The sequence below is a fragment of the Fundulus heteroclitus genome, chromosome 14 (genome assembly GCF_011125445.2).
Source record: "Fundulus heteroclitus isolate FHET01 chromosome 14, MU-UCD_Fhet_4.1, whole genome shotgun sequence".
In the NCBI taxonomy this organism is placed as follows: domain Eukaryota; kingdom Metazoa; phylum Chordata; class Actinopteri; order Cyprinodontiformes; family Fundulidae; genus Fundulus; species Fundulus heteroclitus.
In genome coordinates this window covers 3,432,506-3,449,302 of record NC_046374.1, presented here as the reverse complement: position 1 = coordinate 3,449,302, position 16,797 = coordinate 3,432,506, and the positions used below count along the sequence as shown (strand labels likewise).

General features: G+C 39.7%; 1 protein-coding gene and 1 long non-coding RNA gene across 2 annotated transcripts; one reads left to right on the top strand and one right to left on the bottom strand.

The window, feature by feature from the left end:
* Nucleotides 1–286: 286 nt before the first annotated feature.
* LOC118565868 lies at nt 287–1,212 on the bottom strand. The gene is made up of 3 exons (XR_004932677.1): nt 1,170–1,212; nt 727–1,001; nt 287–419 (listed from the first exon to the last, which is right to left on the bottom strand). It is a non-coding gene; the product is annotated as an uncharacterized LOC118565868 (long non-coding RNA).
* A 1,825-nt stretch (nt 1,213–3,037) lies between these two features.
* On the top strand, nt 3,038–11,202 carry si:dkeyp-74b6.2 (cerebellin-1). The gene is made up of 4 exons (XM_012854426.3): nt 3,038–3,154; nt 4,133–4,790; nt 10,136–10,255; nt 10,505–11,202. Exons 2-4 carry the CDS (start codon nt 4,485–4,487, stop codon nt 10,700–10,702), a joined length of 624 nt encoding a protein of 207 aa, XP_012709880.2. The 5' UTR covers nt 3,038–3,154; nt 4,133–4,484; the 3' UTR covers nt 10,703–11,202.
* The last annotated feature ends 5,595 nt before the right edge of the window (nt 11,203–16,797 follow it).

Below are 16,797 nucleotides of genomic sequence, written 5' to 3'. Positions count from 1 at the left end.
CATTTACCATCATAATCCCAGCAGTTCTACACTTTTATTCAGTGAATGCACTAACTTAGTTACATTTCCCTGGCTAGATTTTACTACTTAAAAACCTTTTGCAACAATGGTAACCACAATAAGATTAAACCCGTAAAGTGTTGGTCATACTGGAGAGTAGCAACATATATATATGTGTGTATATATATATATATATATATATATATATATATATATATATATATATATATATATATATATATATATATATATATTCTGAGCCGTGCGATTCAGAATGTCCCAGTGCATCCATGGCTGCCTTCAGTGCTACCAAGTTGTTCAGGGCTCAACACATTGCCAGTTTCAGAAATAGTGACCCCACAGTGTGGGTCATCCAGCAGTCCACTGTTGTCCCAGTCAATATGAGGCAGGCAGAGTCCCTGCAAGAAAGATATATAGAGAATAAAAAAGAGGCCGTGATTCTGTTGCTACAACTTACTGAATATAATTAAATTTATGAAGCTAAGGATGGAAAAGCAAATGACTCCAAAATCCATTAATTATTTTGAAGGACCATAATAAACAGATTTCAAAGAAACCAGTTTCAGTGCCACCTCTCTGATGTACTCAATGTTTTGTTGTATTGGAGTGATCAGATAAATGATCAGATAAATTAATTTCTGGTTTGAAATATACGCATTAATGTGAGAAACTGTATAATAGCCAGCACAAAAAAATCCTTCTTACCTCTGTGATTTCTGGTTCTACCACAGCATGCTGGATGCTTCCCATCTTCCATAACTGACTGAGTGTTAGATTCCCCTCAGTTCTGAGTGAATGGTCATCTCAGCCACTGCTGATGGTGTGAAAACTTAGTTGTAGTCTTGGGACAAATAAATGGTGACAACAGAAGTTATCTAACATGTTTGACAGGTCAAGCGAATTGTTGTCCTCTCCTGAGTGCAGCACATTGTTGTGTATGTTAGTTCCTGCGCACCACACGTCTCCAAAGACGTTTAATTCTGAAAGGAGAGTAAAGATCAAATCATAGTCTAAATACATTATTTTTCAAAAGTCCGTTACACAGCATTTTTAGATCAGAGATAAAACTAAACAGGGCCTTTAACTAAAATCTTACATGATCTATCAGTGAGCTGTTACTTTTTCACCGGGAAAGTTTTGAAAGTTACCTGTGGGGTGCTGATGCTGTTAGCTGTGTTATCACGTCTCTCTTCCTCAGCCAAACCGGTGCGTTTCAGTTTTTTTGGGTGCGCCCCCTGCTGTTGGGAAGTCTGAACAACAACTCAATGCATCACGTGACTTTTGGCACAAATTTACCGCAGCGGTGGTGGGATTGTTTTGTACTCGAGCAGAGGCTGCTTTGTGCGAGCAGAGGCAGTTTTGTACCCGAGGAAAACTTATAAATGATATTTTGAGTGCAAGGTTGGCGAACAGTTTGCAAAACAATTTTTTGTGTGTGAGACATATCATTTTGTGTGCAAAACAGGTTTTATTTGTGTGCAACACATTTTTTTGCTTACAACGTTTTGGCAGGAAATTATCTCCATAGTTAACCAATAGAAACTGAAATGGCTCACACATCAGTTAATGCGCTCTGAAGACTGAGAGGCTGAGGGGAAAAATGAATGTGCCCTGGGCTTATTAAAGTTTGAAAAACAACTAAGGACTGAGACGCTGAGGGAAGAAAAGACTATTTTAAAGAAGAAAAAAAAACTTTATGGGACTAATAGCCCTTTATTTAGTGGGTCGCTGCCAGCTTTTTCACATCTAGACACTGGGAAGTCAGTTTTAGCCTGGGTGTGTCCAGAGCTAACCAGGTTAAGCTGGTTGTGATATTTCGTCTGCATGTGGAAAGCTTGGCTGAATCCTTGCTCCACGATACATGTCACCTCAAGGCACTTTAGAAAGTCAAATTCAATCACATCATACAGACAGCTTGGTCAAAAAGTTCCCTATCTAAGGAAACCCAGTAGATTGCATCAAGTCTGGACAAGCAGCATTCACTCCTCCTGAAAGGGCGTAAGGCCACAGTGGACAGTCATCTCCATTGTCAATGGCTTTGCAGCAATCCCTCATACTGAGCATGCATGTAGTGACAGTGTTATCCACTGATGCTCTGAGTTTGGTGTTCCTTTACAGCGTCGTTGCTCATCTGTAACCTTTAGCGGCATTCTTGGATGCATTACAACATCCCGTACTACACCAACATTATTCATTAAGCACTTTAAAACAACCACAGCTGAAACAATATGCTGCATGTAGCTGCACACTAAAAACTTACAATAAAAAAAAATCTTACATAAGAATATGACACAGGATCAACACAAAATGAAGCTCAGAGGGACAAATGAAAACAAATATGGGTAAATTAAGTCAGGGTATAAAAATGTGTTTTTAGGCATGTTTTAAAAGCAAGCAGTGAAAAACCCTCTTCAGTGTGTAAGGGGAAGCTATTCATTGGTTGAGGAGCAACGACGGAGAATACTCTCCCACCTTCTGAGGTTTCTCCTAAACCTGGGTACTTTCAGAAGCTGTTATTGGCCAATCTGAGGGGTTAAAGAAGGTAAGTAGGAATGGAGAAACTCAGAGCGACGTGGCAGGACAAGAAGCTTTGAAATATTTGAAAACAAGAATAAGAATATTAAAATTAATTCTAAAATGCACATACAAAACTATAGCCACTTTTTTTCCTTTTTACATCTTTTTTGTTACACATTTTTCACTTCAGAAATGTAAATGTAAACTATTGTTAATCCCAAATAATAAAATACAATAAAATCATACATGTCCTTTAAAAAGCATGAAAAGTAAACAGGAAATAAAATGTTAAACCTCTTTCTTTAAAAAAAATAAAATAAAATTGCTCCTGACTTCCATTTTTCCCACTGTCAGTAAAGAGTTGTTGGGTAAAATTAGGGTTTAAAGGAGGGTGAGGAAGTACAGTAGGGTGCCAAATAGGCACGGAACCAGAGAAAGCTTGATGTGATTAAACGTCTGTTTGAACACAGGGGTTCCCTGGAACGGAGAGATAGTCACTGAGAGAGGGGAGAAAGAGAGGAGGAGAGGAGATAAAGCTCGATGTAAAGGCTGGAGTAGGCTCTTGGGAGGCTTTAAGTGATCCCAGAACGAGCTGACTTTTCTGCCAAAGTAAAAGGTGAGTAAAGCTATTTTAGGTTTTTAAGTGTGTCATTTTACTGTTTGCAGAAATGCTTTCGGTTTTGCCAACATTGATGGGAATTTTGTGGTTCATAACATTGAAAAAAAGAACATCTGTTACTTTTTCAACAGAAAACACGTAATTTGTTTTAGGCCATTAGCAAACTTTGTGTTTTATTATTTTGAACAGATTGCATTAATATGTTTTATACTGAGTGTTCAAGTGAGTTTGTGTGAAGGAATGCAGACGGTGAGCGCGATCAAAAAAGGATAGATGCGTGAGAGTGGGAGTGTTTGCCTACAGATGGCCTCTCGGTGGTGCGACTCTGATCGTCCACGTTCCCGAAGCCTTGAGTCCAGCTGGCAGTGCTGATGCAGGCCAATTCCTGGCCAAAGCATTACCTCATCACTTATTTCGATCCTCCTTACAATCTGTTTTCTATTAATAGCCAGGTTTTGCTTATTATGAGCTGCATTTCACTGGTTTTTACTAAGTATAGTTTATTTGAAAATATTTAAATATGAAAACGTTTATGGCAGTATAGATCAATTTCTGTGCTTGGTTTCTATAATAGTAATCATTTGATTGATTGATTGATTGATTGATTGATTGATTGATTGATTGATTGATTGTGCATACTACAGATAAACGCACTTTAAAGAGCTGCACTGCTTATAACAGCCAAACAATAGTTTTGCTTCAAAAAGAAAAGCAGGCAAAGAGTTATTTGACGCGATGTTTTATTTTGACACAAGGCATCAAATTAAGTTTAGTTTGTTTTATTTGAAAATATGAAACCTCTCTGCTTATGGGTTATGTCCTCTCTGCTTATGGGTTATGTTTAGTAAGGTTTTGAAGATTTTATTTTAATAAGAAGCAACAAGAAAGTTGAGGCAGGTGTACCTTCACAGGATATATATCTATATAGCAGTTACAATATGTATACCCAAAGTCATGCGATATACTGCTTCACAGGCTCCAGGCATCCTGCGGCAGCTTCTGTAACCCATTGTCGCATAAGAACCTGGACACCTTGACCTTCGCTGGGGGATCTCCTGTCCTTTGGAATGGAAACCCTGTCATCTTTATACCAACTTAAAGACATCTTCTAAAGGAATCCAGCCAGAGCTATCAGTGTTACCTGAACTACTAAATTAAACAAGAGGACCCCGTGGCGTATGTTTTCTTTTCTGGTGAAATCATGGGCTTCTCGCTTGAGTAAATTTGTACCATAAAAAGTCATCACTGAGGAGGGGAGGAGTTTCTCCAAGGGGAAAATACAAACAAACTAACTAAAAACACTGAAACCGTGACCTAATTTGGAGCTATGGCATCTTCGTCTCTTAAACCTGCACCTTCCTTGGTTCCACAACTGGTCTTTCTTGTTGGAGTGCTGCTTGTCGGCCAACCGGGGCCCTCTGGAGTCAGCTGCCAGAATGATACTGAGCCCATTGTGTTGGAGGGAAAGTGTTTGGTCGTGTGCGACTCCACGCCATCAGCGGAGCCATCGGGCAATGCTCTGGGCATGTCGGTGAGGTCAGGAACAGGTCGGGTGGCGTTTTCAGCCATACGCAACACCAACCATGAACCGTCCGAGATGAGCAACCGCACCATGACCATCTACTTCGACCAGGTGAGTCAAAACAATGTGTACAAACTGAAAAATATCTAATAAAAACAGTATTGCATTGATGCCACAATTCAGATTTGTGAACTAACAATGCGCTGAAACATCATTGACAGGTAATATTTATACCCACAGCAATATCTTCCTTTGGTAGAGATCCAGATCAGCGTGTCATGAAGGCTGACGCTAAACGTTAGTCTACAAGGGACTGAACCCAAACAAGACGTCTACCGTCTTAAAACAGCTAGCAAACTATTAAGATAATAGTAGTTTATGTGAATTTTCAGACAGTTACTCTGATCAGTCATGTGAGGTAAATGTTTGCTATACATCAGAACTTGGTCAGCAAAATCCAAAAATCCCCTCAAATTAGTGTAAAAATATGTTTGCAAAATTTAGAAAGTTATTTAGAATGTAGCCATTTCCATCAACCTTCTCTGATGTGAAACTTCAAAATGTGCACAGAAGTTTTTGATGGAAACACAGCTTGTGACAGAGCAAGAAGCAACTGTGCTCATATTTAACAGGTTGTGTGAATTGCGTGCATCTGTGGCGATTTACCATACATACATAACCAGATGAATGAGAAAGAAAGGACTGTTTACTGGTAATACTGTGCTGCGACTGGACTTCAGTGAAGAAGTGTTGAGACCACTGGGGCAGCCTGAATCTTCTGAAGGACACACCAAGGTGAATGGTTTTGCTCCGTCACACAGTCATTACATTTGGTCTTTTGAGCCAGATAGCATCTTTTCTTGGATATCAGAATCCAGCCTAGTTCAGAGGCTATGTTCACACTGCAGGCCTTGATGCTCAATTCCGATTTTTTTGGGAAATCAGATTTTTTTGCCTGTCCGTTCACACTTCCAAATATATGCGACTTGTATGTGATCTCCTGTGTGAACTGCCTTCATACGCCTAAGTGTCCTGCATGCGCAGTAGAGGACGCGATGACGTCATACGTAGCAAGCGTGCTCATTGTTTGCGGAAGTAAACATGGTTCGTAATGCTGCAACGTATCTTGCGTTCTTTACGTTATTCTCTAAATGGAGCCAGCACATTACCAACGCAATCTTTTTAAGAATATCGAAAAGGAAGAGAGCCAAATTTTAGCGACGTGAGCGGCTTTACTGATACGAACTTCATTTATAATTTTCGAATGACAAAGGCAACCTTTATGTGCGTCTGAACGGATCTCTTTAGCGCTCTCACGTAAAAACACACATCTTCGGCAGCCAGAACAGCGAGTAAACGCGTTGCCGTGGGGCTGTATGGACTTGCAACAGGTGCTTGTTACCGCACAACAGTCAACCTCTTTGGCATAGCCAGGTCCACCGTTAGTGACGTTTGTCAAGTATCAATGACGTACAGGTCGGATAAATGCGACCTGGCCGTACAGACACAGGTCGCATTTGAAAAGAACACATACGCATTGGATTCAGGACCACATATCCAAGTGGCCTGGGTCGCATTTGAAAAAAATCTGATCTGTGTTGTTCAGACTGTCATGAAAAGATCAGATACAAGTCGCATATGGGCAAAAAAAATCGGAATTGGGTCACTTCAGGCTGCATTGTGAACGTAGCCTCTGGACTGAGACCAATCACTGCATCTTCCAGATCTCCAACGGCTAGTAGGGCCAAGATGAAACCCACAGTACAATGCACTACCCTTGGTGGTATCCCTCCACTCATTTAGATCTCCCAGCCCAGTCAGCCAAGCTAGTTCGAACTTCACCACTGATGAATGAAATGGATTGATGAATGGACAGCCTTGGTTAACGTAAAAGCGTACAGACTTCTGGAATGAAACTGGAATCTTGGTGTGAAGACAGTGACCACCAAACAGGGTTAAGAGAGAAACCGAGCCAGAGGATAGGACGAAAGCCCAGGACAGCTCCTAATGCAGTAACCATATTCCATGGTCCAGAGGATATGTCAGTCAAAGTGTCCATCAAGTCAATATTAGGTTCCCCAGAAGAACTGTAGACCAAGAAAGGAGGGCAGACCAAGGCCTATTCCCTGAGCTGTGATACCGACGACAATTGCTTGACCAAGTGTGCCACCTTTAAATGTTTTGATAAGGCCCAAATCACAGACTGGGTAGAGCCAAAATAATAATAATAATAATAATAATGTTTGTATTGTACCTCTTGTTACGAACGTGAATCAGGCAAACCCAGTATTCAAACCAAACAAGTGAGGTTAAGGCAAAAAACAGGATTTTAATAATGAAAACAGGGACAGGCGGGCTCAATAGTCAAAAGGGCAGTCCAAAATCCGGTACACAAAAAGCAGTCCAAAATAGGCAGAGGTACAGACAGGGCAAAGCAAGCTCGGATAACCATGGGACAGAAACTAGTCGGTAAACCGGTAAATCAGTCAGACAGGGCAGGAAAAACAGATCAGGGAACAGGCTGGCTCAGAATCAAAGGCAATCGGGTTTGCATCAACAGGTCACACAAGAAAGGAACGCTGGAACAAAACTCACCGTGGCTCGTTAATGATCTGGCAGAGAACTGAAGACCGAGGCAGAACTATATAGTGGAGTGAGCAGGTGAACGGGAGTGAAGACTAATTACAAGTGACAGGTGGAAACTGAACTGAACTGATTGGCTAGTGACTGGAGGTTGACAGGTGAGCAGATGTGATAGGCTGGTAACTGGTGTTTGGGGAGTGACAGATAAACAGATTGAGTGAGCTGGCAGATTGCTGGGAAGAGACAGAACTGAACTGGAAACATAAATAAAATCAAACTACAATAAAATCTAACCTATTCCATAAACCAAAACTAATACAGAACCTAAACCTAAGACTAAACACAACACACACAAGCTATAATAGAAACCAAACAAGAAAGAGCCCAAAACCAAAACTGATTTTAAAGACCGGAGAGATAACTAATACATCAAAATTAACAAACAGCTGAAACAAAACCCAAATCCTGACACCTCTCACCCATTCACAGCTGGAGATAGAAAACAGCACCCCTCACGACCCCAATAGGGATAGATGTGTTGGATGGATGCTTGTATTGGGGAAGATCATATCAAACTGTTAACTTTACCCTAAAGAAGGCAAGCAGCATTTGCCAAAGGAATCACCTGCAGATCCTTTATGAAGTCAGCACCAAAGAACCCAAGGGACGTACCTGTCTAGTTAGTTCAGCTGCTGAGATGTTTCACTGAAGGCAAGGCAAGGCAAGGCAAATTTATTTGTATAGCACATTTAAGTCCAAAGACAATGCAAAGTGCTTTACATGTCAAAAATACAGGACAATAAAACAGAATAAAAACAAGTTGGAATAAAATGTAGAAACAAAATAAAACGTGGGAAAATAGAAACTAAAAGCAAATATTAAAAACAGTTGGACTACAAAGTTGAACTAATGATGTTTCAGTCATGTCATGCTTTTAGGCCCATACTTTTCATCACAAAAAACTGGCCCTGGAAACTTTGCCTTTGACCCATTATACGGACTCCTCTGCTTCCAGACAATCTTTTATTCCTTTTTCTTTTTCTTTTTTATAGCTGAAGTAAAACCTCATATTCTACTTGTACTTTGCTGAAGATCATCTGTGTCCTCCTAACACATCCTGACAGAACAGTAGACACTTTCGCAATTCTAGATGTTGGATCTGACCAAACTATATCGCTTTCAGCTGCAGCAGAAGAACTAGTCCTGAAGACCTTTTTCTGCAAACCTACGATAGGATGTCCAAACACTAAATGTTGCTTTAGTTTCCTTCATGTGTCTCCAATAGTACAACCTAACAAACCTTGCCAGATAGATCGGCCTTTAGTGCAAAGCACCTGCAGTTTGCAGAAGATATACATATCTCATATCAATTCTGAAGAAGTGATACAGGACACCTCAAAGACCTACCATTACAAACCTTCAGTTGAGTTTCTCCATTACCTACATTTACAAGTTCAAATGTTTCCATTTTGACAGGAGTGAGCAGGGCATCATTCTGTGAATTAAACTGCTTGTCACAGCATTAAAAAGCTGACCAGACTACAACGCTAAAACATATTAAAGTTAACGTGACGTACAGGTCGCCATCTAAAAAATAAAATGTTCCATTCTGCTTTTCAATGCATCTTATTGTTTTGTTTCATGTTGTGACCTATATCTAAGATTTAACCTTACAATGAACCATCTCTTGGTTTTTGTACATCTACAGCACAGAGTGCTGCTGAGTACCGCTAATGCACTCAAAGTAAAATGAGTTGTTAATTCTCATTTGTTCCAAAGTGGTCTTTATTTGCATTCTGTAATGCAGCAGAAAAAGCCTTATGTTCAAAATGCTGATGATAGGTTCCCCCGATGATCCAGCAACAATAACAGAAAACCTAATGGAAGGGGTTCATGAAGAGGCCCAGAATAGACGGGAATGGATGCATCATAAATTCAAATACTACTTCTATCCTGCCAGGACCTGTAAAACATCAGCATTATCTGACACTGCTGCTAAGAATAATTGCCAAGCAGACAGACTGACGGTGGGTCCAGAAGAACCAGTTAGTCCCGAGAAACACCATCTAAGGTACATTTTAGACTATTGCATAAAGAGGTGCCAACCCGGGTGCGTCTCTGGAGAATCACGTGGACCAAGGGGGCTAACCGTTGTTCGGCTTTTCACGTTACATACAGCATCGTGACTCACTCGTTAAAATCCATTATCCGCCACGGTGAGCTGTACAGACAAGCGGATATTCACTCCTCCTGTTTGATGAAACGGTGAAGCAAGCTGGGTGAAACTTCGTCATGTTGTCCACGTGAATTGCTTGCGAGAAAGTGCTAAATGTTTGATTTGGTAATAAATATTATGCTGATTGAACATACAGCTTGGTGTAAAGGTTTTCTTACATTTGACCAACGATAAACACTAACCTACGTATCTTAGATTGCTAATTCGTTGACTTTGTGGTTATAGAAGATTTTTAACGTAGATCAAAATTTAACCTCATCATGTACATCAAAGTACAACATTTAACAAGTCGTCCTCATTGATGTACAGGACTGCTTGTTTCAAAGAGAATTTTTTATCTTCTGATGTGCGTAATGTTTTTGTGCGTCCGATAAATAAAGACATCTGGTTCTTTAAATACACTTTCATTTCATTTGAAGTGTTTCCGCCTCTCCTTCAAATGAGCAGGAGAGGCTCTCTTGTCAGCATTGAAAGATCGAAACACTCAGAAGGAAAAATAGGCTAGCCGGTAGAGCTGAGTGATGAATCATCCTCAAAAAATGTTGCGTAGTTGGCAAAGAATGCAGTTTTTGCTAATTTCGCCAACACTTTCCTGAGTCTAAGTCAGGCTGACCTCCTTCTCTCTCTCCTCTCGTAGATTCTAGTGAATGTTGGCAGCCATTTTGACCCGGCAACAAGCATCTTCGTGGCACCCAGGAAAGGAGTCTACAGCTTCAGCTTTCACGTCGTCAAAGTTTACAACCGGCAGACGATACAAGTGAGAACGGCTTTATTCTTTGGGATTTCACAGGAAAGGCATCTTATACAATGTTGATTTATTTTGACTAAATCTGTACTTGTTGATTAATCAGACTGAATGAACTGTTTCGTGTCATCTGGATTAGGCGGTAGCTTTAATACGGACTTCTTTTCTTGTAATGGCAGGTAAAGACAGAGATGGTGGCTTTCTATCTGAATATTGTTTCCATTTGCCTCAGCGGTTTCCTCTTTTCCCTTGTCTTCACAGGTGAGCTTGGTCCTTAACGGCTGGCCAGTGATCTCGGCCTTCGCAGGCGACCAGGATGTGACGAGGGAAGCAGCCACCAACGCAGGGCTGGTGTTGATGGAGCGAGGGGACAAGGCTTACCTTAAACTGGAGAGGGGGAACCTGATGGGTGGGTGGAAGTACTCCACTTTCTCTGGATTTCTGGTGTTCCCCTTGTAAGGTTCGTTTAGACCATGTGTTGTATAAAAATAAAGATTGGTTTATTTCCCAGAGCTGATGGCATAAAGAGGGAAGCGATGATGGGTGAGTTTACGCTGGAATGTTAGGATCCACATTGGACTGCTTATGATGTGTATTGAACTAGCGGGTGAATTAACTTGACACCAAACAGTCTCGAATGTAATCTCCATTAACCCAGCGCTCTTTTTGGCTTTTCATCTCTTTCATATTTCTGAATGTGTCTTGATGGGCTTATTTAACTCTGGTGAAGCTTTTTTTTTTTTTTGCATGAAAACTAAATGTATCACACGTTTGTTGGCATTAAAGAAATCCCGTCTGTTGCTTTGTCCCTTTCATGCGTTTATCAACTGTGTTGGTGCTAACTCGCTCAAATGTTTAGAGGCGTAATGAAAAGGGTTTTGAGGTGAGCATCCCCTAGGATTAAAAGTATGAAATATACTTATCGTAATAGACGGGAAATAAAAAACAATTGCGCTAACTTGATGTTAATGGGGTACCGCGCGCAAGCTATTTTTAGAAACACAACGTCACGATGACGTCACATCACGTGGTACGCAGTGGGGCAAACTCCAGAAACCTGCCGCTGTTTCGCTGTAAAAGAGACGTGCGTTAGCCTAGGTTTTACTCGGTAAACGACTGCTTTTTCCAAATCTAAGACCATGGTTTTTAAACATTGTTGCTATGGAACGTGCAACAGCGACTCGAGTTACGCTGATCGGCCGCATATGAAGGATGTTTTCTTCAAGACTGCCAATTAGAAATGTGTGCGCTTGGAACACCGGGGCGGTCGGCCTACACAACAGTTCAACCCGGAAAAAGTTACCAAATTCAAGTACATATGTAGCAAGCATTTTGTCGGAGGAAAGGGCACAACCGAAGAACATCCTGACCCAATTCCAGCGACATCAAGTCAAGGTAAGAGTATTTTGGTGGCCGACATGTTAATAAAGAAGCGCCTGCTACCATGACAGCATATAGGCTATCATGGTAGCAGGCGCTAACATGATAGCCTGCTACCAGGATAGCTTACTCAAAAACATTTCAAATGAGACAAACATTAAACATATACCCATTCCTGGACGGTGATTGCAAACAACAAAAAAAAAAAAAAACGGCCGACGCTGCCATGATCGCCGCGCAGAAAAAAAAAACAAAGCTTACTATTCATCAACTCGGCCAGTTTTCCAGTCTTTTTAAGCCCTCGAACCTCAAGCCATCGTTTGAGCTGAAGGTTGGTGTGTTCTTCGACAGTGCGACCAGTAAACCGTGTGCCTGGGACATCGTCTTGGGAAAGTTTAACGGCTGTAAAGTCGGTCATATCGCTGTTTCTGTTGCGCTTGTAATAGCTGGGTTATCCGTGCGTTCTCTCCTGTATGCCCTACCTAAGCGGCAAAAGGGGCGTTGCTCTTGAGACGGTGACGTCACGTGCGCGGTACCCCATTGGAACGTATTGGAAAAAACACTTCCGGTGTTTTTGGCATTTTTTCGTGATCACTCAAAGGTGGCTGAGGTGACGTAGACTGTGCCACAAAGGATTAGCAGCATAAAGCCATTGATTGGCGATTCAATCGTAAGTGAATGAGTAGGTTCAACACGGTTCAGTGAGTTACAATTAATTGTTCGAACCGCTCAGAAAATACCACTGTAGTTCGAGTTTTCAGTTTCACGAAGGAAAACAAACTTCTACAGACTTGGCTATGTAAGCTCTGATGTGAGAATTAAAATCCATCCTCCGATGACCGCCTGTCCAGTGACAGCGCGCTTTTGTCCGGGGCTTTGTCGACTATTATCATTTTAAAAAGAAAAGCAGATGGAGAGGAGCAATTTGGCAAAGGGAAGGTGAGGGAAAAACAAGGAGCGTACATCAAACGAGACGGGGCTCGTGTCATACAGGTACAAATATGTGGGAATATGAGTACATGGGTATACAGGTGTCACGCCACGGTAGTTACCCCCGACAGAATTATCCTCTGGCAGCAAACGCTTTCCCGCTGTGTCTGCATAGAGGCACAGTGTCCGCATGTACACCTGCAGCACAAATAGAGAAGTCAGGTTTATGAATGAATCCTGTGAGGTCAGGGTTAGTGGCAAACAGACCGGCGAGGAGAATCTGCAACAGCTCTTCCTATAACGCCAGTGTTGAGCAAGCAGGGGAACAGAAATTTTCATGACACCTGTTGCACAATACTGGCCGTATTTTATATGAGTGAGTGTGCCATGAACGCAGTATATAAATAACGAAACTAAGAACCACGGCACCTCAATCCCAACATGTTTATAAACATGTCAGCTGCTCCATGCTAACGGACCGTATGGTAATCATTGAAAAATACTACGATTGCTCTTTAAAGCCCCAGAATACAAATCCCAATAAGTGCACATGTAATACGACAGCGGACAAAGAAGCCCATATTCAAGCCAGGCAGAGTGTTGTGCTTTAAAAGATTGATTTCTAATTAAAACCTCTGCTCGCAGCAGGAGGTGACAGACAGGCTCTCTGGGTTGGAACTGGTTCCCATGGACAAGCGTGGGTCATACACAGGCTTTTTTAAATGAATGCCAAGTGTTTTGAACTTTGAATCAGATATGTTTAAAGCATATTTTAACTTGTTATTAATGGGGCTGTAGTATATTAAATTATTTAATATTATTATTAAACTTATATTAAGCAATGGCCATGCTTAGCGCTAGGACCCTGTTTCTTCAGTTGCAAATCTCTGGTTGTTTGAGGATTGATAGTTCAAAGCCAGATTTTTGTTTTCTTATATTAGAAATTAGATCGATAAATAAAAAAACTCAGCACACCGCCAAAAAACATTTAGTGTTAAAATATTTAATGCTTAAACTTCCTTTTTAGAGAAAGGTCCCCATGCCAACCTTTAGCACTATTAATTGAAGATCACTGCTTTATAATATAGAGAAGCAAAACATAAGAATAAGAATAAATAGGATAATGTTACTTCGCTGGCTATTTGATTTTCATGGCATAATAATCTATACATTGTAATATGAGCTTCGTAAAGTGGGTTTCTGAATTTAAGAATGAAATGTAGGTTTTAAGCTGAGATACATGACGGTCTGGTGAGGTATATTGAGTATTGGTAGTGGTGTATTATTATTGCAATGCTGCCTGAACAATCCTTCTTCCTTCTACTCAGTAGAGAGCCTCGCCTTCTTTGTAAATACTTTTAGAGTATATTGGTTGCTTTGTTTTTGTTTAATTTATTCATATCTAAGTTTTCATAAGTTAGAGTTAAAGGAGCTATAAGTAAGATATTTACCATAAAATTATCCAAAATCCTTCTCAGTTGTCACCTGGGATGGAAGTAACATTCCCCATAAACAATCAGCCCTCTCCATCAACAATGTCATAGTCAAGTTTTTCTCCTTTCAAACCTAGAGGTTCTACTTTGGTGCAGTGTGTAGGCTGTGTTTACTTCCTGGTTCCAGAGCCAATCATATCAAAGTTCCCAGGGTTCCCAAAACAGAGCACAGCATTTGGTATTTAATCTTGGTAAAAGAGCAGCAGCCTGCAGACATGGAAGCCAGTAAGAGACACATATCAGATATAGAACAGAAGACGACATCATATGTAAGTAAAAATTCAATGGAGTTTCACAGCAGCAACGGACCATTGAGGAAACGACAAGCTGTATGTATCTGCAGTTCCAATTTGAAACACTAGGTGTCATTATTACTTATTTGCCCTTTTAAGTTACGAAGTTAATTTTTGATGATGATTATTTAATATAATATTTGGTTAATAAAAAGCATGCACAATATGGCTTTTTTGTCTGTTTTCACCGGTTATTCGTTAATTTATTAAATTTTAGTTGATCAAATTAAGTAGCTTGAGTCACCCTATTTGATTAGATGTGTATCGATTATGTGTATAACAATAAATATATAATTTACATATATCCCTCTGTATTTTTATTATTATTTTACTTTATGAACATTTTTGGTGATGGGTGCCCTTATTCTGGCTTGAGCACCTGCCCCCCAAAAGTGCACGTGCCTGGTGAAAACAGGAACAAAAGAAAACCAAAACCCAGACACATGTGGGCTATAACACAGGCAAGCCCAGCTCGCCTGATTTTTATTGTATTTTTCTGTTACCATTACAGAAAACATATGGTTTTAATGGAAGCTTCACAGTTTTTGCATTTGTTTTTCTCTGATTTCTGGTGGTAAACTGAAAATGTTTAACATTTTATCTGCGAAGGAAAAAACCTTTGGAAGCTAAGTTTTAATCTAAAAAAATACATACATGTGTTTCTCATGTTTTGATTTTTCCCAACTTTCTGCAATAACCAACAAAATGTGTTAGCATATGTGTTTTTTAGATAAAACTTATTTTCAGATAATCGCTTTGTAAATCTTACCCAAAAATCCCAATATTGCATAAGTTATGTCGCCGTTTGCTGTGGCAGAAAACTGTATAGGAACTATGTGTTTAATATTAGCCATGGTTAACTCAGCTATTTTGTTCCCTGCAGCCTTGTTTATTATATATCTTCTGTACTTACGTTTTTCAAAGCAATAGATGTATTTTGATATATTGTGAAAGTTAAGATGAATGCTTGTTCTGTACCATCACAACATACATCACAGCACCGGTGTCCTATCAAAATCTATTACAGTGACAGAACTGACACATCGCTTATAATCCCGAATCACTAAGACATCCATCTCCGAGTTTTGTCCTTCCTGCTGATGTACAGAGGCCTCGCTCCATGTCTTTCTCTGCGGTGGATCCGGTGGCAGATGGAGGATTGGCGGTGGAGATGGCAAACAGTGCCAGAAACTTGCTGGGTTCATGCTGAACCATCACAACTGATTTGTCTCAGCTTCCTGGGACTCAGCAGAGGCCTCTGTTAGCGTTACAGAGATTTGTTTATGGAGCACAAAACTACATTATTTGAAGAGAAGACTAGAGAAAAAAAAACATAAAAAACTGTTTTGATCTTTTTATTTACTTAGTCAGTCCAGTTTTGTCTGTGATGATCATAATTCCTTGCTTTTAAACTGTCTGCCAGATATGGTTTGCTTGGGGAGTTAGATTCACCCTCAACACCATACATACCTCTGTTAAAATGTCAGTCTTTATGTTTTATATATATATATATATATATATATATATATATATATATATATATATATATATAGATAGATAGATAGATAGATAGATAGATAGATAGATAGATAGATAGATAGATAGATAGATAGATAGATAGATAAACCGACTTATTTAGGGCTCCTAGACTACAGATTATTTAGAATTAATGTTAGTTTACCACACTCAAGACATCAAATCTTTAAATAGGATTGCAAAATGCAAAAACAGATTTAAGTATGGGTTTATCATAGTCAGCTTTGTTTCAGTTGGAGAACCAAGAATCAATGTAAAATAATTCAGTCCAGGTCTGCTTTATTGTGGCTTTCATATCAGTTTTAATCTTACCGGCTCCAATTAAGAAAAAGCAATTAAAAAGTACCTTTTGAAAATAACTAATAAGTAATAAATAAGTAATAAATAAGTAATAAACGTACTCTAAGCCTATGTTTTTGTTTTAAAGTTTTTATTGGTCTGGTGTGATAATCTAAACTTCCACCTCATGTTTTTATTAGATGTAAGCAAAAAATCATCACAGTCAACCGAAATGAAGGCTGAAAGCATTACTTTGTGTGTAATTAATATTTTAGGATGACTTTTACTTATTTAGTTGCGTTAGTGAAATACATATTTTTTTTAAATAATAATCCAATTCTTTGAAAATATCAAAAGGGGGACATCCTTCATTTTGCTGCATGAAATCTAAACTATGTGATCATTTCATTAAATAAAAATAAAAGGGGCAAAAACTAGAAACAAACATTTATTAGATTTTAAGCAGCACAGTAAACAGATTTTCTTTAAGGAACGCAAAGACTGACTTCAGTGCTTCGCTTGTACCATCAGAATTAAAAAGGACCATGGTTCTAGAGGCTGGAGATGTTCAAATCATGTAGCTACAACGGAAGTGTAAATAAAGCTTTTCACCACTGTTTCACAATGCTCCATACACGGAGCA

Excerpts from the sequence above, each read along its gene's own strand:
- si:dkeyp-74b6.2 (XM_012854426.3), top strand. The coding sequence starts at position 4,485 with ATGGCATCTTCGTCTCTTAAACCTGCACCTTCCTTGGTTCCACAACTG. Across the intron at positions 4,791-10,135 it reads TGACCATCTACTTCGACCAG|ATTCTAGTGAATGTTGGCAG; the intron begins GTGAGTCAAAAC and ends CTCCTCTCGTAG. Across the intron at positions 10,256-10,504 it reads ACAACCGGCAGACGATACAA|GTGAGCTTGGTCCTTAACGG; the intron begins GTGAGAACGGCT and ends TTGTCTTCACAG.